At 49.5% G+C, this 21146-nt stretch overlaps 9 protein-coding genes across 9 annotated transcripts; 5 read left to right on the top strand and 4 right to left on the bottom strand.

Annotated features, from left to right (window-relative positions):
• Positions 1-17: 17 nt before the first annotated feature.
• Positions 18-1121, bottom strand: N7446_002333 (peptide-methionine-S-sulfoxide reductase). Its single transcript, XM_058511082.1, has 4 exons — positions 1006-1121; positions 703-914; positions 281-599; positions 18-220 (listed from the first exon to the last, which is right to left on the bottom strand). The coding sequence occupies exons 2-4, from the start codon at positions 872-874 to the stop codon at positions 187-189; spliced, it is 525 nt and encodes a 174-aa protein (XP_058376618.1). The 5' UTR covers positions 875-914; positions 1006-1121; the 3' UTR covers positions 18-186.
• Positions 1122-1486: 365 nt separating this feature from the next.
• Positions 1487-4564, bottom strand: N7446_002334 (kinesin family protein; the record flags this gene model as incomplete). Its single annotated transcript, XM_058511083.1, has 2 exons — positions 1487-4313; positions 4365-4564. The coding sequence occupies 2 exons, from the start codon at positions 4562-4564 to the stop codon at positions 1487-1489; spliced, it is 3027 nt and encodes a 1008-aa protein (XP_058376619.1).
• A 1565-nt stretch (positions 4565-6129) lies between these two features.
• On the top strand, positions 6130-7016 carry N7446_002335 (putative C6 finger domain protein; the record flags this gene model as incomplete). The annotated part of the gene is made up of 4 exons (XM_058511084.1): positions 6130-6294; positions 6357-6488; positions 6552-6827; positions 6966-7016. 4 exons carry the CDS (start codon positions 6130-6132, stop codon positions 7014-7016), a joined length of 624 nt encoding a protein of 207 aa, XP_058376620.1.
• Positions 7017-7306: 290 nt separating this feature from the next.
• Positions 7307-9853, bottom strand: slx4 (the record flags this gene model as incomplete). The annotated part of the gene is made up of 1 exon (XM_058511085.1): positions 7307-9853. One exon carries the CDS (start codon positions 9851-9853, stop codon positions 7307-7309), a length of 2547 nt encoding a protein of 848 aa, XP_058376621.1.
• Positions 9854-10581: 728 nt separating this feature from the next.
• On the bottom strand, positions 10582-11312 carry N7446_002337 (EKC/KEOPS complex subunit CGI121/TPRKB; the record flags this gene model as incomplete). Its single annotated transcript, XM_058511086.1, has 3 exons — positions 10582-10899; positions 10950-11072; positions 11157-11312. 3 exons carry the CDS (start codon positions 11310-11312, stop codon positions 10582-10584), a joined length of 597 nt encoding a protein of 198 aa, XP_058376622.1.
• Positions 11313-11509: 197 nt separating this feature from the next.
• N7446_002338 (Bax Inhibitor family protein) lies at positions 11510-12916 on the top strand. The gene is made up of 2 exons (XM_058511087.1): positions 11510-12061; positions 12136-12916. Exons 1-2 carry the CDS (start codon positions 11535-11537, stop codon positions 12617-12619), a joined length of 1011 nt encoding a protein of 336 aa, XP_058376623.1. The 5' UTR covers positions 11510-11534; the 3' UTR covers positions 12620-12916.
• Positions 12917-13239: 323 nt separating this feature from the next.
• Positions 13240-13833, top strand: N7446_002339 (RBM8 family RNA-binding protein; the record flags this gene model as incomplete). The annotated part of the gene is made up of 2 exons (XM_058511088.1): positions 13240-13482; positions 13606-13833. 2 exons carry the CDS (start codon positions 13240-13242, stop codon positions 13831-13833), a joined length of 471 nt encoding a protein of 156 aa, XP_058376624.1.
• An 898-nt stretch (positions 13834-14731) lies between these two features.
• On the top strand, positions 14732-16471 carry N7446_002340 (putative glycosyl hydrolase; the record flags this gene model as incomplete). The annotated part of the gene is made up of 1 exon (XM_058511089.1): positions 14732-16471. The coding sequence occupies one exon, from the start codon at positions 14732-14734 to the stop codon at positions 16469-16471; it is 1740 nt and encodes a 579-aa protein (XP_058376625.1).
• A 2910-nt stretch (positions 16472-19381) lies between these two features.
• Positions 19382-20222, top strand: N7446_002341 (short coiled-coil protein; the record flags this gene model as incomplete). Its single annotated transcript, XM_058511090.1, has 2 exons — positions 19382-19701; positions 19775-20222. The coding sequence occupies 2 exons, from the start codon at positions 19382-19384 to the stop codon at positions 19956-19958; spliced, it is 504 nt and encodes a 167-aa protein (XP_058376626.1). The 3' UTR covers positions 19959-20222.
• Positions 20223-21146: the final 924 nt, after the last annotated feature.

Below are 21146 nucleotides of genomic sequence, written 5' to 3' on the forward strand. Positions count from 1 at the left end.
GTGCGAGGCGCAGACCCCTCCATACTTCTAGATAATGCCAAACACTCGTGTCGTGACCTCAAGGTAGGCTAGTATATGGAATCAAAACCGGCAAATATGTATCATAAACCCAAAGAAAATTTGTATTGACTCTTGTCATGTGCATTATAAAGACTAGGCTAAACTCAATCACAACCTAGAACCTAGTCAATCCGAAAGAGGAGGGAAGGTCCGAATAAAGCTAGAAAACATAAAGTCAGCAATCCCATACACAGAGCATAAGGGAAATTCAAGCACGTACTGCGCAGGGCACTCATATCCAGCAGGGTTATTCTGGAGATAGAGCTGGTGATATTCCTCGGCATCCCACCACTGACCCGCGGGCAGGATCTTAGTGGAAAGAGGCGCCTTATACCACTCCTTGCTGACCTTTTCGGAGATATCTTCAGCAATCTTCTGCTGCTCCTCTCCATGTGTGAAAATAGCACTGCGGTACTGGGTACCGACGTCCGGACCTTGCCGATTCTCTGTCGTGGGGTCGTGCATGCGATAGAAGAATTCGAGGAGTTGGCGGTAGGTTACGATCGAAGGATCAAAAGTCATTTGGAGGGCTTCGGCGTCTGCAGGGGGAAAGGGGAAAAGATACAGTCAGCTCCTCTGACCGCGATTCTATCCGGTCTCCGGCGGATTGTTCCTGAGGTGCGAGTATTTATTACTACTTACGGCCAGTGTTGCCAGAGCATACAGCTCGGTATGAAGGTGACGAAGTTGCGCCGCCGCAGTAGCCTACCTTGGCGTCAAGGAGGCCTTTGCCGTTGCCGAAATTCTTGCGGTAGAGGTGCTCGACGCCCCAGAAGCAGCCGGCTGCTACGGTCGCGGTCTGTGTGCCTGACATTGTGCGCGATTGGGATTCCGGAGCTAGGGAACTTGTCCGACTAGTAGAGAAAGGACGGAAGAAGCGTGAGAAGAAAGTTGAGGCAAGCGGTGCGGCAAAAGACATCTGCAGAAATTCTGGTGGGGACGTACTCGATAAGAAGTGGGGATGTCGTCGGCAATGGATGGGGTATTCCCTCAAGTTATGACAGATTGCGGGTTAAAGGGAGAATATGAGTACAGTTGGAGGAGTCAGTAGAGAAGGAGAGAGAAGTGAAAAAGAAGCTATGAAGCTATAAAGCTCCAACGCCCAGTGGCGTCATCTCGGAATCTGACAAAGCAGCGCGGGGAATTCGGCATTTGGATGCAATTAGGGCTGAATGTGGCAAAAGACATATTTAGTATACACCAAAAACAAAAAAAAAAAAAAGGAAAGAAGTATGTGAAAAAGACCTTGGTGCTATACATTCCTAGCAAAGTAATCAAAGACACGACAATGGAAATTATTATGATCCCGAGTGTACAAGAGAAAAAGAGGTGGTATCTGCTACGCCAACAAAACGCCTATCCCAGGGTCCAAAAACACCACTTGGCCAAAAGCCACGCCAGGCTGTGCTTGAAATATAAGTGACAATCATTTTCCGCAGTCCGGAGGAGGCGTCCGACTAGCGGTCAACAGGGGCGCTGCCATTGCGCTAAGACGAATGGCATCCCGGCTGGAGATGCTGAGATTCCGAGGTCGAATATCCCCCAACGTAGTGCGGCGTCCGGTATTCTTCATCACGGGAAGAGTGTGAGGGCTCAACACACGAGGCTTTGCGTGGAGTTCTCTCTCGCTCTTGACCATGCGCCGCGCTTGTGACGCGGTGAACATGTTGCTTTCACCCGGGGTAGCCCCATAGGTATCCGAAGTTGGGCTGCGGCGTCGGTGAACTCGTAGGGAGTTGGCAGATGAGGCACCGGTATGACTGCTTGAGATGCGTCGCATGGCCGAGTTGATCTTGATTGCATCTTCCTTATCCGACTTCCAGTCGTCCCTATTTTCAGAAACTGGGCTGCTTGAGAAGTTTCCGCTGGGACTGCGGACTGCAATGCGGGATGGGCGCTCCATCGGGCTCCGGTTCATGAAACTGCTTCCCTCGATGTCACGGAGTGGAGAGTTCTCCCTGTCTGTGAGAGGGAGAGTGGATGAAGGCGGGGGCGCCAATGGTGAGCTACCAGCCCTCTTGGACAGGAATCCTGCTTTGAAGCGGTTGTTGTTCTTTTGGACGTTCAATGTCGGCTCAGCGGGTTCAGCAGGCTCGTCGGAGACGGGGGAGACAGAGATCGCTGGGCTAGCAACTCTCGGAATATCGCGCGGAATAGGAGATCCTGACCGAGGAGGCAAGGATGGCTCCCCCAAGCTAGGTCCATCGACAAAGTCAGACTCAACCTTCTTAGGGCTCTTTTGGAACTCAGTCAGAGCACCATCTTGCTCGTCGTCCTTCCAGCGGACAGATCGTTTCGTGGGCTTTGATTGAGTCTTCTTCGGCGTGAAGCTGACGCTCTTCCGGCCAGGTGCAACCTTGCGACGACGGGGAGAGGCTTTGGTTGGTGACGTTGGAGCGACAGGGGCAAATGTGGCTGGAGGGTTGGCGTTCGATACAGGCGGCAGGCTGACCAAACTGAATCTCTTTTTTGGCTTTGTGGGGCTTGCTGGCCTGGCGGAGCTGACGTTAGGGATACCGGGCATGTTTCCATCTGGTTTGACAAGGTTTGTTGCGGTGTTGGCGCAATCCTCCATCATCTTCATAAGGATCGTCCGTCCCTTTTTGATGGCTTCGCTTGCATTTAGCTGCATGATCTCCTCGATCGAGCTCATAATCTCAAACTGTGCTTGCAAAAGGAGCTGTACAGCAGAGGCCTCCCCGGCTTTGTCTTGTTCCACCACGGCTGACAATGCCTCACGCTCTGCATTAGACCTCAGTAGCTCTGCTTCTCGGTTCAGGTTTGCAAAGTCACTGTTGTCGGTAGTATCAAACTCCTGGAGTTGCTTGGCGGCATTTTCAACGGCTGAGTTTACTGCACGATCCCAGTTGCTTTTCGATAATCGCTGGTTGTAATGGTGTCTGCTGCCTTCCAGCTCAAGGAGGATACCCTGCGCAGACTTGCGAACGGCATACAAGTTGGACAATCCCTCCTCATCCTCGCGAGTTGCACATACATTGTCAAAGGCTGCGATCCAAGATGATAGGATGCCGATTCTGCGGCTGATTTGTCGTAATTTTAGCATGTTATTGGTCTTTTCCTGCCGCTCGGGCAAGGTATGCTCATAAGCATTACGGATTCGGGCGACGCCCTCACGCAAAACAGCATCTTTCTTTTCGTTCTGCTTGCGGAACTTCGCAAAAGCGACCTTCTCGTGGTCTTTTGCCTGCGCTTTAAGCTCGTTAATCATGTTCATTTGCTCGTCAATCTTGACCAAGAAGTCCTTGACGTGCCGATTGACGTTAAAGACGTTCCGAGTGACCTTGGTCTGGATGTTCTTTGCTCGGTTGGCATATCGAAGAGTATTCTGCGTCTCATCGAAGTGTTGACTCGAAGGGCTGACGCAGACAATCATAACAGTCTTACAGTTTCCACCAAGAGCAAACTTAAGGAGACGAGTGAGCTTCGAGTTTCGGTAGGGAATGTGGTTGCGCTTCCGAGGATCGCACAGGGCATTGATGCAGCTGCCCAGGGCCAACAGAGACTTGTTGATGTTGGCACCCTCAAACAACCGCTCGCCTCTGTTCTTTGTGGCGCTAGCACGCTCGCTTCCAGCCAAATCAATGATGCTGAGAGTGGCCATCGTGTGGGGTTCATTGACATCGGCATTCCGATCTTTCTGGGCGATGTTGATCTGGAGAACGGCGTGTGATCGGGATGAGGTGGCATTCGCTTCGGTGGGCGACATAGTACGGCACTCGTTGCCTCGCATGATCATATCCATGACTTGCTCCACACTTTGCGGGTGGTGGCTTGACAGGCCAGCGACGGAGACTGACTGCTGGGAGTCTTCACGTAGCATCAACCCTCCCTTGCCACTGCTTCCAGTGGGGACGAGCAAGTCGCGAATTGTTTCGTTGTAGATTTCGAGGTAGGAAAGGGAAATTTCAGTCGACTTTTCGCTCGAACGCTCGTTAATTCGCTCAAACAGCTCTTGCATGGTGAGGAAGATGATACCGGGCTGCTGGGCAGTTCCAGTGATTGTATGGGTCTTTCCACACCCCGTTGCACCGTATGCAAACACCGTCGCATTGTATCCGTCGAGTACGTTGTCGAGAAGGCTGCGTGTGGTCGACTCGTACACCTCCCCCTGAGAAGCGTTCTGGTCGAAGATGCGATCGAAAGCGAATGTCTGGTCCTTGACACGCTTGCCATTGGGCACCACACTCCTGGAGAACTTCTGGACAGGATTGTCCTCTGGAGGGTCAAATACCCTAGTCCAGTCAACTTACTAAACCCAATACCAGATGAGGATCAATACTCACAAGCATCGGTCGTCGATGACCTTCACGATGGAGCGGATTCCCTTCTGGTTAAGCTTTGGTGCTGGTGCACCCGCCAGGGACCCGTCACCGAGGAACAGAGGCCCGTCATCAGATCTAGTGATTTGTGCTGCCTCCCTAATCGTAAAGGGACGGACTCGGACTGCAACATTGATGGAGGAAGCGCCGTCGGAGGCAGCCATGGTGAAGGTCGTATTTAACCCCCAAGTCGCGAAGTTGAGGGCCGCGTCAGAGCAGTTGACACCCTACAAAAAGGCCGGGGGAAGCTGCGATAAGGAATATCGAGAAGAATGTGTGGATCTAAAGGGAGATCCCTAAAGATGTATGGGGTATAGGATGCAGTATTCTCCGAGAGTCTCCTTGCAACGATTTCATTTGTTGATGTGCGTGTTGTCTTTGCGTTGCTCGAGCAACTGTTTCGGGGGGACGTGTTTGGCTGAGATGGCGTGGCAGTACCAGCATCACTGCACTTGGCTTTCCTCGGCCTAAGTAACTAGCGTGTTTCATGTACTCTCCACGCTCACCTCATATTTATATACACGCACTGGATAACTACTTTATCTTCGAGTACATAAGACGTCGATCAAGTTGTGGGGTTATTTATTAGCCGTCATCGCAGCTCTAGAGCCCCTTGCAGGAAGTGGTAATTTCTGTGCATAAATATGTATACAGTGCCACTGATAAAGTATTAGATGATTTTCTACTCGAAAGCCTTAAGAGTACGCTATTTCATGTATGATTTTCGTTATTTTTATGCCTCTCTTCGATGCCTCTTACGCATCCTAAGTGTCTATCTTTCAAGCTCCCGTTTCTTTCGCCTCCACCTCCTTCCGCAGGGAATCCTCGTCCCATTTATTAAGAAGAATCCACATCTCGCCGCGCATCCTGAACGAACACTTATGACAAAGTCCGTCTTTCTTCTCAAGTCGAGTTTCCTGTAGTTCAACCCCGGTGACGTTGAGTAAACCTGTTGCTAGTCCTGAACAGGCAGTTCGCCTGAAAATTGGTTGTCCGTATTCGATGCACTGTTCGACTCGCCCCGGAAGAACGCAGTTGCAGGCCATATATTTGGTAAAGAACAGTAAACACATTTTGTATATCGTCTCTGATGTAGGAGCCAAGACTAGAAGCTAGGCGGTTGTTAAGTAAGGTTCTTATATATGTTGGCGTAGAATAAACAGCTTGATTACTCAAATGATATCTAATGACATGGCTAGAGATAGACGCTCAAAATGTTCACAAAACAAAGGAAAGGAATCGGATAATGTAAAATCTAAGACAGTTTTTAAGCCAGTCAACAGTAAGATACAAAGAGAGGCCAGTAGATCAGTTTCGAAAGAATAAAAAGCTGTAAAATACAACAATCGCCCTGTCCTTGATCCCCTAGACCCTGACTGAAAACCAAAACAAGTCGTAACAAAAAGGAGTGGAAATGCAAAACAATGACTTGATGACTGGCCGATCCTTTGTGGCGGCGAAGCCAGAAATGCAAACAAAGAGAGATCATCTTGCAACAAAGGCGTTGTCATTTAGATAGGTGTCCCGGTAGACATCAATAACAATAGAATTACCAGATGACCAGAAACCTGAGCACACATCCCCGGAACAAACCTACGAGTTGAAAGAAAGACCTTCACACGTTTCCAAACAGACATCCAAGTCAAATTTGGACTCTTCCGCATAAAAAGACAAGATCGGACGCCGGTTAACTGTTACCTTCCATCTACCAAAAGCAAACATCGAGGAAATGGATACTTTCAACGAACTTCCCATCACTGAGAACTCTACCAGCGAGGCTTCCTTTAGCGAGGCTTCTCCTAGCGATGCTACTGTCGAAGATATCTCTATCCATGATGTCCCTACCAATGTTCCTACCATCAACGTCTTTACCAGCAATAGCCCTACTAGTGATGTTCCTAGCAGCGATACTCCAATGAATGAGTCCTTTGCCAACGAAACCGCCATTACCCCAAGCGAGAACATAACTCCAAAAAGAAGAAGACTCGCCGCGGCCGCAACGACCCCGAGCCAGACTGGTCCGCCCAAATGCGTGACAAGGTGAAGAAGTCCAACAGCCGTATTGGCCAAGCCTGTGATAGGTGCAAGGTATATCCACCAACCTTCCTGATTACCGAAAATAGCATACTAATCTATATAATAAACATCTAGGCGAAGAAGATGCGATGCACACCCGACCACACCGGCTGTGCCTCTTGCATCTCCCAGAACCTCTCCTGCAAAGTCACTGACCGCGTGACCGGAGAAACATACGTGCGTGGTGAAGCTGGGCGGATGCGCCTCGTTATCGAAAGACTCAATGACCAGGCGGATAACCTGAAGCGGGAAGTTATGAGGCTGCAGCAGGAGAATGAGTTGCTGCGGGATTCCCATGTGGAACTCAAGAGTCGGATTAACATGTACAAGTCGTCTCTCGATACCTACGAGGTATGTCGTTGTTTTGTTTGTTTATATCCCCGGTGGACTATCGCAGCCTTCTTTTTCAGTTTCTTCTTTTCTGAATCCTCTATTTTCCTTCACTTTCTTCTTCTTGCATGTTTTTTCTAATACTGACTGGATTGCTAGGCCGGGTTTGTTCTTAACAACCCAGAGGCTGATCTGATGCATCTTCTGTGATCGTGCTACGTGTTTGTGACATTTTTGATTTTTAGTGTTTAGCTTGTCATATCCATCGTGTGCCTGTTTTCATTTGGTCTTCATATCCCATGCAATGTGTGTGTTTAAGAATGGGATGTTTTGTTGTGATACATAGATGCTTTCCTGGAAATGATACTTTGTTGGCAAAGAATAGATGAAAAAAGAAGCAAAATAGTTGCGTAAATGCTATACAAACCCAATGTGTTGTTCCCTGGGTATCCAAATAAAAGTACAAGAACTCCGAATCATGCAAATTAGCCACCACCACTCTACCAGCTTGCATTCTTTTTCCAGCAGCAACATACCCCCTTACTCTCACACCACTCCCTGACAGATGCAGTCCCAACCTCTCGGTCTTCACCGACAAGCCCAAGCCCTTCAACATTAAGCCACGCTGTGAAATCCTCCAAGATGATAGGATCATACATGAGGATCTTCTCATGCCATGTTGACCGATTGCGGCTGCCCAGAGCTGATGACAATGGTGAGAGCCGAGGCTGAGCTCGAACAGCTTTGGTAATCTGGGCAGATATGTCTGCCAGGCTGACTCGTGCAGAGGGTTCAGTTGTGCGGGTCTTTGTGACTGAAACCTTGGAAGTAAGTTTGCGTTTTGTTGGGCTTGCAGGTGGGGTTTTAGTGATGATGTCAAGGGTGTGCTCGCGAGTTTGACTGCCCATTCTGGACTTTGAATAGATGTTGACGTAGTGACTTTGTACTTGACTCGGAGATGGTGTGACTTCCTCTTCTGAGTCTTGGATTTCTTCCACGTCAATGAATGATGCAGAGGATCCAGTGGTAGGTTTGGTCTTTGAGCCTTTCTGCGGACTTTTCTGGGAATTGTTGCGTGAAGCAGGAGCTGGTTTTGCGGTCTCCAGTGAAGTTTCTTTGATAATAGAAGTTACCGATTTGGGCTTTGTCTTTGCCTTGGATTTCGAATCGAAGGCAGGCTTCGGGTCGTTGCTCTGTACAGTGGCCGATGTTTTCGGTTGTTCTGTCTGGGTAGCTGGCTGACTACCAGTGGCAGCGCCGCCATGCTTGGACTCCCAGCATTGCTGAAGGAGATCGATCATCTTCTTGCGTCCCCTGACCGACTTGAAACCAAATCTAGCAATTTGTTTAGACAACTCCGCATCCGTAAACCCAGCATATTGCGGCATTTGAGGTGCCTGTGGATCAGTTTGTTGCGAGATGGCCGGTTCCAATGGAGCAGCCTTAGTTCTCTTGACAGGCGTTGCAATTGCTGAAACCTGAGACTGGACGTTTGAGCTCGAGCTGTTTTTCGGTGGTTTCTTTTCAGGTGGTGAATCAATGTCCGCATAGTCAAGCTCAAACCAATTCTTGTCAAGGGGTTTCAGTGCTGGTTTGGCCATTTGGTCATGACTCTTTGTGGAAAGTTCAGGGCGATCAGTCAGGTCAACCACATTCAACTTCTCAGACTGAACCAAAGAGCCCTCTATGTCTCTGGATGCAACATTCCACAGGTTTTTAGTGCCTGTTATCCTTGAGACAGACCGGATAGGAGGTTCTCGTGCTGCTCTGCTCTTCTGAGCATGGACAGAATCGCATTTTCCGTCTCGGTATGAAAGACTCTCAGAAGCACAGGTAGCTTGTTGCATTTCCCGCAAGGTCTGCGGTGAATCCTCTCTTTCCAACTGACTGCAGGTGCCGAATACAAGGTCTTGGTCGTTCATAAACTCGACAGCAGCTTCCGGAGAAAGAATGGTGAAAGGAGAATCGTTATCCATTTCTTTGGCTTTCCCTCGCCTGTTTTTTGCGGCCCTATTGCCTGGAACGCAATCCATGACCGGTCCTTCCCCTTCTTGTTCGTTATTTTGTGCATACTGCGCAGTCATTCGAGCCGTCAGCGTTGTAAATTTCTTAGGTTTGGCCTTGGTTGCCTTCTTTGACTTCCCTGAAGCCGATTCGTCTGTAGATGTGTAATCACTCAAGCTATAGGGCTTGTCATTGACTAGCTGTTGGATTTGGGGATGCTCCAGCTCTATCCGTCGTCGTTTTGTTGGTCCGCTGTTTGCATTCTGGGGAAGCTCGCGGGGATTTGGAGCTGATCCAGAGAAACTATAATCGGATAGCAGCTTGCCAAACCCACCCATGGCGTTTGGCTCACAGCGTTTCTCCTGCTCTCCGGAATCATCGACTAAAGTGAGATTTTCGCAGGCAGTCTCCCTCGGTGGGGTCCAATCCAATCTTCTTCTCGTTGCCTCGTCTAGGTGCAATTGCTCATCTTTACCCAAAGCATTCGTGGGTACTGGAGTCTCCCCTGAATCAGTTGAAGGCAATTGTTTTGTAGCAGTCGTCTTCTTGCCAGCCTTAGTCGATTCCTTTGCCTCCTCTCCGGTGCTCGTCTTTGTAACCTTCCCAGCCAGTTTCATATTGCCTTGGTCCTGGTTCTTGGCAGTTTTCCGGGGTCTGCCCTTGCCAGGTTTTGCCGCATTATCCATTCGGCCCACGGGGTCAGGCTGTGGACTGCTGGGCGCAACTGGTGCTAGCTTATTTGCTAGTTTCTTCGTCTTTCCTCCAGGCTTGCCCGATGCGCTTTGATCATCGGAAGCTTTCTTGGTCGATCGCTTCTTTGTTTTCGGCGCGGATGCCAGGTACTGGTCGCTGGCAATTGAGGTGGGAAAGAATCGAGAACGCGTGTGCGGTTGGAACAACTCAGACGGCGAAGGTACTGGCGGTGGCGTTGCATCTGGTGGCAAGGCGTGACACGCCGGGTTGCGATCATGCCTAGCTAATTTTGGTGATCGCGGAGGGTTCGGAGAGGACGACAAGATGATCACATCTGCTGCGGTAGTCATTGTGGCGAGTCGCGTATCTCAATGTTTGCTTGTGTGATATTGATAAGTCGCGCGTCCAGCTAGTCTCATGTCAGACGCATTTTATATGCAATATGCATGCCCAATAAGGCAGGAAGTAAGATATGTATGCAAGGTGGATATGCTCGTGGAGGTATTGTTTGGAGATTGAAGTTGAATTCGATGTGACAAGACCGCGGTCTTGGCAAAGTTGCAGGATTACCGTTTTAGGTTCACTTCATAGTTAAGCCGGGCAACCAACGGCATTCGAGAGACTAACAGTGTACACTTATATTTCAAAAGCATTGCCAATCAAGATGAGAGCTGGTATATCCATTCAAACCTAATTTTCTTACGGCTTTACATGATTTTACGAATTGGACGGAATCGCCGAAATATAGTCCATGTTCGGGGAAACAAACACATGCATTGAGGGTATGATTCATTCAATTCATCGTTACTTACGTGTAATTATCTCGATAGAGATATTTATGATCCCAACACAGTTAAATGACTGTGGTGTCATCCTGAAATAAACCAAGATTATTCCTTGCGATCAATGACGGATGTTTTGTCAGTCGAATTTCAAACTCTCGAGGTATAAATGGCCCAAGAGCGTAGCAGTTTCACACTTTCAGCATTCGAAAATGCATTAGCAAAGGTGCTCTTGCACTGATTGCGAGTTCGAGGCATTTTGGGTTCGGTGAAGTGCTGTGACTCCGACCAATATCTCATGATCCCCTCAGGGCAATTGCTGCCAGTAAGGCATTTTCAAGCCGTTGCTTCAATTCATCATTTGTGCCATTGGATTGATCTGTTGCCTTGGGTGGTGAAGGCAAAGCTCCCAACTTGTACACTTTCTTGATTTTGCTGACATCGGAGACTTCAGAAAGTGTCTGATCATCGAAAGGTACCGAAGTCCCTTGAACTGAGGCGCCAAGATGGGCGACGACAGACTCATGTGTTATCTCTGGCGAGACAGAGACTTTGACCACCAAGAGATCTTTGGTTGAATCGGCAATGCCGAATCTGCGGAATGACTCGGCAATCTAACTCCGTGTTAGCTCCGTGACAAATTGCACCGCCTCTCTATACACACATTATTGGTAGAGTTGAATGAGAATACAATCTCGGAATGCACGTTGCGAGACTTCAGTCGACTGTGCATATAGTCGTTGACGGCTCTGAACACAGCAGCAGTGGCATGGGCCCTTGAAAGAACCTAATGTGGGGTGTCAATTTCAGGACTTGAAATATACATTTTGGAGCCAACTGTCTAATTTCAAGAAGACACATCCTCACATACCATGCTTGCATCAATAAGAGCATATTCGAATTCTGCATTGCCAGCAAGAAGCTGTTCTCTCAAGAAGGCGGCATTTTGAACATCGCGATATAGAGCAACATGCACCGGCAGAGACGGTAAATGCGGCACATGGATAGTCTCCAAGTTCGAAGCCATGACTGAGAAGTCAGAATAGAATGACGTAGAGCAAGCCGATCTGATAAACCGAGGCGAGTTCAAGTTCTAAGAATATCAAATCCCACCTGTGAGTCACCTGACTATTCTGGAAATTTCCGGATTCCGGACTTAAGCATGAGTAATCACGAATCACGCTGATATCACCCGTCAAGTCGGTACTTTAATCTCCCCTCTTCACATCTCGATTATCACATCGCGATCATGGCTTTCTTCTTACGGCGCCCGTTCGCCGTATCATCGGCTCTTCGCCAGCTCCCCAAAGCCTCGAACACCGCTCGATTCATCCACAACTCCCCTCTCAAGCCCCAAGCACCTAAGCTTCAGGGAGCTTCGTCCTCGATCTTCGCCAAGTCCCGCTCGTCCTTCCAGAATGCATTCCGCCGTACCTACATGCAGCAGAGCTACAACACTGCTCAGGGTGGCAACATGACGCAAAAGCTGATTTATGGCGCCGCCATTGTCGGTGGTACCATCTTGGCAACCAACGTCATCTTTAACCGTGAGACGAGAGAGGACGGCGGCATGCCCGCTTACGAGCGTAGCTTCTTGAACGAAACCTTCATGCACACTGGTCTCGGTGTTGGTATCATCGGTGTTGCTGCTCGCGCTCTTCACATGAGCGGCTGGTCTTATCGTCTCATGGCTATGAACCCTTGGCTCGTTATGGGTGTCGGTCTCGTCGGCAGCATCGGCTCAATGTACGGAACTTTCTACACCTCCCCTGATAAGTAAGTTTTGAAACCTTTTCTTTCAGTCCCGCGAGTGAACCAGTAAGTGACATACAAACTAACACTTGAGATAGCTACGTCGTGAAGTATGGCTGCTGGACCCTGTTCAACCTCACCCAGGCTGCTCTTCTCTCCCCGTTGATGTTCATGCACCCCGCCATCCTCGCCCGTGCCGGTCTTTACACTGTTGGTATGATGGGCTCCATCGCCTTCGTCGGTGCCACCGCCAAGCAGGAGAAGTACCTTTACCTCGGTGGTCCTCTTCTTGCTGGTGTTGCCATCGTTGCTCTCTCCGGACTCGCCCCCATGGTTCTCCCAGCCACTGCTGCTCGCACTTTGATGTGGTCTGAGCGTCTCTGGCTCTACGGTGGTCTTGCCGTCTTCGGTGGCTTCACCCTGTATGACGTCCAAAAGATTCTGCACCACGCCCGCCTTGCTGAGCGCGGCCTGATCAAGCGCGATGTTGTCAACGAGAGTGTCAGCCTTGAGCTGGACTTCATTAACATTTTCGTTCGTATGGTCCAGATCCTCGGCATGCGCAACAACAACCGTCGTTAAGCGGCCTGCATTTCATGGCAATGGAGCAGACTGTTATTGGCCTTGCTTAACACGGATCTGGAGTTCTCTTTTTGCTTAACTAACAACCTTGTATTTTAACCGTTCATATTTCTTTTTCTTTCTTTTTTTCTGGTCTTATGGGTCGAAGCCTCTGCGCAAAGGCACGCCTTTCAGTGTTCGCACCGACGAACCTACAACAAACGGGGTGAATACAATCTCCGCTCTAGTTAGAAAATCTCCCTTAGAACTCATCTACTTTGCTGGTGCTTCTTCAGAAATGCAAATTGATTTGGATCAAAGCCTTCGTCTTAGTAGCTCTCGGTAACCGATCAAGTTGCGCAATATGCTTGAACTTGCAATTTGTGTCGCAAGAGAAGTAGAGAGTAATTGAGTGCCTAGGATGAATAAGGCAAAATAGCAAGCTTAGGAAATAATAGTATGCACATACTGGAACTTAGCAGGGTAGTCCTGGTCATGTGATCGCGAGCTTGAAGGTGAGGCTTGCCTAACCAAGACTGCAATCCAGACCCGGACTCATTGAACACTACCAACGGCGAAGTTAACCTCCCCAATACCTCACAACTACAGTCGCGTCGAAGGTATACTCAGCACCACACAATATGTCGAACGAAATGGAAGTCGACCCTCCTGTCGCACAAAACGACGCACCCGAGCAATCTGGCAGCTTTGAGCCACGGACACAGGAAAATGCGGTCGCTGTGCGCAGTATTGAAGGATGGATCATCATTGTGTCCAATATCCATGAGGAAGCATCAGAAGAGGACGTCACCGATCTATTCGCGGAGTACGGAGAGATTAAAAACTTCAGCTTGAACCTCGACCGTCGGACGGGTTATGCCAAGGTGCGCTCCTACTTGACCCAATGGGACAATCAGCTTGAGACAGACTCTCAGGGCCCTGTTTTCTGAGCGTTGATTTCTTGTGACGATCCATCTTGAATCTTGAACTAACTAACTGTCTACAAGGGCTACGCATTGATTGAATACTCCACCCTCCCCGAAGCCAGCGACGCTATTCAGAACCTGAACGACACCAAGCTCCTCGACCAGACCATCCACGTTGACTACGCGTTTGTTCGTCCGCCCCCATCTGGCAAGGGCAAGAATGGAGCATCCAAGGGCCGGGGTGGCCGGAATCGCAGCCGGAGCCCCAACCGCAGTCGCAGCCCTGAAGCCGCCGGTGACCGGGAATAAGCTCTTTAATGGATATGAAGGATGAAATTTGACGGAGGTGCATTGCTTGTGACCTTTCATTTGATACCTGGGGCTTTCGCGTTTATTCTCGCCTTTTCTTTTTCCACTGCTGCGCTGTTACCTCGAACCTCTTCCCACCAGTTCACCTGAATATCTCCCTTGATGAATGGATCATCTGGTCTTCGCAGGTGTTACCCCTCTTTGGACCTCTCCGGTTCACACTGATTGAGAGGTGCCATGGGACACATCCGCATAGAGGTATACGCCGGCGCCGTGATAGATTGCCATAATGGTATGAGATCCCAGTCTTGACCCGTCACGAACCACGCTGACCTCGATTCAGAAATCAAAGGCAATTTCGATAAAATTGAAAGTTGAACTATCAAATTAGCGAAGACCATCTTGGCTCCTTAGCCCAACCTTTCAGTAATGTACGTTATGCAGGACGCCTTTCTTTCATTGCAAGTGACGTTCCATCACCCTTGTTGATCTTGCGACTCATTCTGTAACCGAACAGAATGCGATTCGCTGGTTCTCCATTTGTAGTGTAGCCCTTAAGTCGCTTGACTTCGTATCCGATGCCTTGCAGGTGGATCACGCGACAGTCATGTGGCGCCATACTCCAGCCAATGTAATAATGCAAATTAGCTTTAGACTCACCAAATAATCGGAAGCCCTGGCCTTACCAACAGGACGAAGTTCATGGATAGATGTTGCGGCAGGAAGCGGGTCTGGTGACTAAGGCCGAACCCTGGCCCGTTTTCCCCGCATGAGCCTATCCTGCGCTCTTCCTCTTTTTCCACGCCATTGCGAACTCTCTCCTTATATATCTATAGCACGGCTCTATTACCTGGTGTCTGGGGATCTGGTTCTGGCAGGATCACTTTCCTGAGACAGAATGGCTCCCCAACACACTTCCTCTTGCCCTTTGAGGCTACCACGGTCTCTATATTGTATCATTACACTGTGCTTCCTGTCATTTTCGGCTGGGGTCAAAGCGCTGGCGTATCCGCCGCAAGATGTTTTGAGAGAATCATTATCGACCTTCAATGATGGTTCCAGTGCCCTTGACGACTCTTTTGTGGAGACAGTCTTGGGAGATACTGAACCGGCCCCGGAAGAGTCAAGCCACGAACCAATTCTCGAAACATTACGGGATCTCATCGATGCACTGCGTGTTATGCAAGACAAGTACTTTGTGTTATGGCAGGGCACGTGGCCTACTAGCATCGATTGGACTGCCGCGGTCCTGGGAACACACGTTTCAGCGGCGCTGTCATCTCTAAGCTCTGGACCGCTTGATATCCCTGAGACGGATGAGCTGCAAGGATTGTCACACTCCACGCTTGAGAATACCGTCAGTCGATACTTCAGCCATACGTCCGCTTTCTACTTCGGCGAGAATGCCTTCAGTCTGAGGAACCAGGCTTACGATGACATGCTCTGGGTTGTACTGGAATGGTTGGAAAATATTAAGTTCCAAGACCTCCATTCAGATTTACACTATACCTCGTCTAACGCCAGTTCTGGACAGCCATGGTATGGCACCCAGTTCCGTGACTCTGCAGCACACAGAGCACGACTATTCTACGAGCTTGCCTCAGCGGGCTGGGACAAGACGCTTTGTGACGGCGGCATGATCTGGAGCCCATACCTGATGCCATACAAGAACGCAATCACGAACGAGCTGTTCATCTCCGCAAGCATCGGGATGTACCTATACTTCCCAGGAGACCCCATCGACTCGCCGTTCCTCGCCGACTCACAAGGCACCCACACAACACGGAAGAACCCACACAGCCCTGCCCATCTCAAGGCCGCAATCGACGGATACAAGTGGCTCAATAACTCGAACATGACCGGCCCCGGCCGGCTCTACGCTGATGGCTTTCATATCAGTGGTTACCAAAGCTCACAGAATCCCGGCTCGGGCAAGTGCGATGAACTCAACACTATGGTCTACACCTACAACCAAGGAGTCATTCTCAGCGGGCTGAGGGGACTCTGGCTAGCCACGAACTCGCAAGAGTATCTGATTGATGGACACGAGCTAGTCCACAAGGTGCTGCAAGCCACCGGCTGGCCATACATCTCCAGCCAGCAGTGGAAGGGACTCGGCCGCGGAGGCGTACTAGAAGACGCATGCGATTCCGGCGGTTCCTGTTCCCAGGACGGGCAAACCTTCAAAGGAATCTTCTTCCATCATCTGGCAGAGTTCTGTCGGCCTTTGCAGCCACAAGAAGAACGATTTCTGGCAGACGCCATGACTGGTAGTCACTCAGCAGAGGACAGCTGGGACGAGATCTATCAATGGCATTTGGAACGCTGTCGCGCCTATGGCAGCTGGATCGAGCACAATGCGCAGGCCGCTTTGATGACTCGGGACAGCGATGGCAAGTTCGGTTCTTGGTGGGGTCGCCCGTATCGTCAGCTCGAGGCGGATGATATTGTGGGTAGCAGTATCATCCCCGTTGATGCTATTGACTACCGCAACTTTGGTGACTCTGAGCCCTCAGCTGCGGGCTTCAGGCCGAAGGATTACAATGATCGTGGCCGTGGCCGTACGGTTGAAACACAGTCTGGCGGTATCGCAGTGTTAAGAGCCTTGTACCAATGGCAATCATGCGGAGCTCTATGAATAAAATTGAATGGTTGGCGTTTTGGTGGTAGATAGGTTCTTACTCTCATTGGAAGGGGCTTCTCTTGGGAGGTTCTTTCTGTACAGTCTGCAGATTCTCCGGGTTTCGGGTTTGAAATCGTTATCATATCCTTTCAAGTTTGACATTGTCTTGTTAGAACTCTACCCGTAATTAAAAAGGTAAACAAAAGTGTATCACTCTGTTACTCTAACCCGGAGATGTCTCGGAGCCAGGTATACGTTTTGCAACTAGAAGCATGCATGTCTGTGTTATCAATCAGAAAGCCGAGAGAAACGGCAACGCATGAACGTACCTCTCAGCCTTGTAAGCAAACCCGGCTTTGACTTAAACTACATGCGCCTACATATACAGTACATACACGCACACCGCATCTGCATTGGATCTCCTCCTCCCCGGATGATTGGTAGACAGAAATGGATCCCCATCTCGAGACAGATAGACAAGACCCCCCACAAAACCGGGAAATGGAAGGCGAAAACAGGAATTTCTTGGATCTGCAAAAGTGGGACACTATAAGTGAAGATATAGTATATTTGTGTGAGACTGTGGGTTAGACGGGAGATATTCCAAGACATTTGAGGCTGAGCTAAGATAAACTCTTGCCTCTCTCTGGAGAGAGTCCCAGTGAAGGTCCACTGTGTGCACAGCGTCAACGACTCTTTCCCTATTCGGAAAGTTCTTTATGCTGTGCTCGCTTCTGTTCTGAGTCAATTCGTCCTCTGTACTGTATTCGATGGCTTGTAAACTACATGTATTATCCTGTGTACCTGAGTGGAGCCCAGAGACGGCGATGAAACTCTTTTATGTACTTTATTCATCCTGTCGCCCCGGGGGCCGTTGAAAACTTCAAAGTGTAGCCGTGTACGGTGCCTCGGACCCGTACTTCGAAACAAAGTCTTGTTCGGGGTATTGTTCGAAAATGGAATAGTGATTGGCACTGTTTCAAATTGCACAGCAGAGGACACAGAATTCTCGGTGCTACGATTGGCGCCAACAACATAGAAAAGACGGGAAGGCGACCAGTTATAGGGGTTAAAATTGATGGAAACACCCCACTCCCGTATTGAAAATATGTACTAGTAAGTCACTGACGTTTACATGTCGAGGGGATGCTTTGTGTCTCATAGACAAAGCAATAGCTACACGTAGGCATTCGTGGATGTCTCACTTAGCCCCCGTTGTCTCTAGGAATACATGTATTGAACATGGGCCTAACATCTAGTGTAGCGGCCCAAATTCGGTGAACATACTCTGTATAGTTACACACTCTGGCCTGAGCGTCTTGTCATCTGACTCTCGGAATCCAGGAACGAATCTGGTTTGATATTATCTGTGGAGATCCATCTCCGATATCTAACTTCCTAATACCTTGACCCTCCGATTTTCTATATGCCGTCATGCCTCGTGTAGCGGAACACTGCTGCATATCCCCGTAGTGGCATCGGCAGTTCTGATTGATCCTGCCGGGAACGGAGCGAAGTTATAAGTTAGGGTGGACTGAAACCATATACCACCTGTTAAACTCCGTACATCGTCCTCATGAAACTAGGAGAGAACAGATCAATCTCAAGGTTTTTAAGATCGGCGCCTATCTCCATTTCCACCTCGGCTAGCGATCCATCAAATAATAAGGGGGATGTCAAACCCCCGCGGGAATGGATCGTCTGAAGCCCAAGCGTTGGGCGCACATTGGTGGACTAAGAGGATTGTTGAGTGGTTGCGGGAGATTACAAACCTGTGCGGAGACTGTCTTTTTTCCCTCTTCCACAATGAAGTGTTCTGTTCACCTCTGATTGTCATTTTTCACCTATTGCCATTTTCGCGGTGGGAGCGGCTATACTCTGTACACTGCAGATGAACGTGATTTGGACCTGCTTAGAAAGGATCTCCAAAGAGCCCTGGAAGAGGGGAGGAAGTTGAGTCGAAAAATGTTCGCCACTTCAGTACGGGGTTTATGCAGCCTCTTATGTTCCGCGTGAATGAGAACCAGGACTGGCATGGCGTCATTTTGGCTTGTTGAGGCTCGATCGACATTGCATACTACCCACCCCCTGGAAAAACCTCCTTAAATCTATAATTACTCGGTTAAGGGTAGTCGGCGCTGTGGATAAGGTACCAATACTTGCCCTAACCAATAAATAGAGCGGATGGCGGTGTACCAAGTACCTACTAAGGGGAAGAGAAAAGAACTTTGCCTTCACCGAGTAATAATTTAATATGTGGCTGCCACGCGCCTCCCCCACTTTCTTAGAGACATGGAACCTGAGAGGCTAGGAGAAAGGAATAGAGAAGAGAAATGATGATCATTACCAAGGGAATACTTTCCACCTACTGAAAAGGTGCTAAGATAGACAAGTTCCCACCCGGAGACTCCCTAGGTACCACCGTGTACCGCATCCGCCGCACCGACCAACAAGTCACTCAGATGTACCCTTCCATGCCGTAACACCGATACCGACCCTCTCTTCCTTTCCCTCCTTCCCCCCCCCAAAGCTCTTCACCTTCTCTACATCTCTTAGAACCTCGACATACCCTACTATACCCTACTCTCTTTCGTCTCCCCTCCTTCAACTCTCCCGGTCCCGCCCATTTCGCCCTGAATTGAATTTTACTCAGCTCGACCAGCTCCCTTCAAGTCGACCCCGGTCGTCTTTACCAGGAAAATTACCATCTCTCTCTCCTTTCGACTTTCCACCGACCCCGGTAGCTACCTCAAGCGTAACACAGATTTCTCGTCTGGGGTACATCGCTAGGGGTAGACCGTGGTCGTTTTCATCAGCCTCCGCTTTTCCTCCGGCCCTTTAAAACCCTGACCCAATCGTGGGATCTTCATTACACCGCCACCCTGGACGTCTTTTTGATCCTGTGTGCCGCGAGCAGTAACCCTTATGGCCTCAGATACAGCGATGACTGAAGCCTCTCCTGTTGATACCTTGCCGCACCCAAACGACGGTGGCCGCATGCATATGTCATCCCTTTCTTCATCATCTTCCATATCCGACGCAGAAACAGAGCGTCGAGGCCGATCAGAACGACCCCGAATGGCGAGCCGAAAACCCAGTGCTTCTATCCTTGTCCCTCGGGATCACCCCGAAATCGAAATTGAGGAGGAGGAGTTCCCCCCAGACGACGCCCGCGCCATGAGTCCCCGACGGAATTCCGCCGATTTAGAACGCTTGGGCAAGGAGGCCCGTCAAACTCTACAAGAGTGAGTTTTACAAGCAGTTTGGAAGGAAACTAAGGTCTGAGTTTTGCAGTGGCTAATTATTGGGGTAAAATAGACAAGCCAAGGCCCTTCAGTCATCCCTCCAGGCTCTCGCCGAGCGTATCGATGCAGTGAAATCGGACCACGACAAGTTGGAAAACGAAAATAAAATCCTACAAGACTACATCGGTGGTCTCACCCGCAACATGACCAAGAGCGAAATGACCCGCAGTACGAAGGCCCGCAAAGCGCAGAAGTAAATAGGCCATCTCCCGAAGGGCAGAATGTCGCAAGATGGTCGAAGATCCTATTCCGTGAACATCAAGCTGGGGGTTTTGCGACAGAAGGGGGTTTTCTCAAAAGTGCGCCCGACCGATTCTACCGAGTTCCGATTTATCTTCACTTGCCCATTACGAAGAAATCCCTCCATATTTCTCTTCTCGCACATCCGACTGGTCGCTCCATGTTACATGTCCAGGTCAGCATGTTACGGTATCAACAACGACAGGGTTGAGGTCTCTGACAACACGAATGTCTTCCCTCTCTCTGAAATGGGAGGTCAGCGGTTATCCAGGGACGTCTTCCGATCGCCACTTTCTCACACATATCCACCCGACTGGTTCGGCCATCCGCAAAATTCCAAAAAAAAAGGAACTCGCATTTTCGAGTTGAACGCCACAACGCCATCATCGTCTCCACAGCCCCCTGTTCAACCGGGATCGAACCGCTGGATCGATGGAGGCTGAACTCGGATATATCTACTCAAGGGGGTTCAAGGGATCATTCGTGACATCATTGCATGTCTGATGTTCGTCAAGTGGTCCGCCACCTGAACCTTGGCAATCTTGGTGTTTCCGTTCTTCTTGCATCATCCTCAAACGCGGTGTGCGACGTTCTCCAGTGTGGCCACCTGCCTATTTTCATCCCTTGTCGATATTACTGAGCTTCCTCCTTCCTCACTTCTCTTACTCGGCGTTCTTTTTCTCTCTCGGCGGCTTTGTGAACCCATGTTTCACTTGTACTTTTTTTATCCTTCGTTTGTTTTCTTTTTTTCTTTTTTTTTTTTTTTTTTTTTGTCTTTCGATGCATAGCACATTGGGCGTTTCGGGGACTGGGACTAGACTCGATTTGATTGAATGACTCTTGCTGAAGCCGCACTGGAAATGTTTTCTCGTCATGGTTGCATTTGCATGGTGACGGTAATGGTCACAACAGGACGGCGTGGAAAGTGGAAAGCATCTTAGGGGTCCTTCGGAGCAGTCCATTTGTCTTCTTATCTTTACCTCTCTCTCATATGCCCTTTCGGTTTTCGGGGGTTCTCTGTACATCTGCGTTTTGTCATTCCTCTTTTCTTCCTTTCGTTTCTCTCCGACCATTCTTCTCCGTCACTCTCGACCTCTCGACCTCGACCTCTTTCCACTGGACTGACTATCCCCGCCGATTACTTT

This window comes from Penicillium canescens, assembly GCF_028828765.1.
Source record: "Penicillium canescens strain IBT 15451 chromosome Unknown utg000002l_segment0_segment0, whole genome shotgun sequence".
NCBI lineage: Eukaryota > Fungi > Ascomycota > Eurotiomycetes > Eurotiales > Aspergillaceae > Penicillium > Penicillium canescens.

Bases quoted from the DNA above. Each gene is read 5' to 3' on its own strand.
- N7446_002338 (XM_058511087.1), top strand. From the start codon at position 11,535: ATGGCTTTCTTCTTACGGCGCCCGTTCGCCGTATCATCGGCTCTTCGC. The intron at 12,062-12,135 runs GTAAGTTTTGAA...CACTTGAGATAG, and splicing joins TTCTACACCTCCCCTGATAA to CTACGTCGTGAAGTATGGCT.
- N7446_002333 (XM_058511082.1), bottom strand. From the start codon at position 874: ATGTCAGGCACACAGACCGCGACCGTAGCAGCCGGCTGCTTCTGGGGC. The intron at 600-702 runs GTAAGTAGTAAT...TTCCCCCTGCAG, and splicing joins ATGCTCTGGCAACACTGGCC to ACGCCGAAGCCCTCCAAATG. The intron at 221-280 runs GTACGTGCTTGA...TATGTTTTCTAG, and splicing joins GGATATGAGTGCCCTGCGCA to CTTTATTCGGACCTTCCCTC.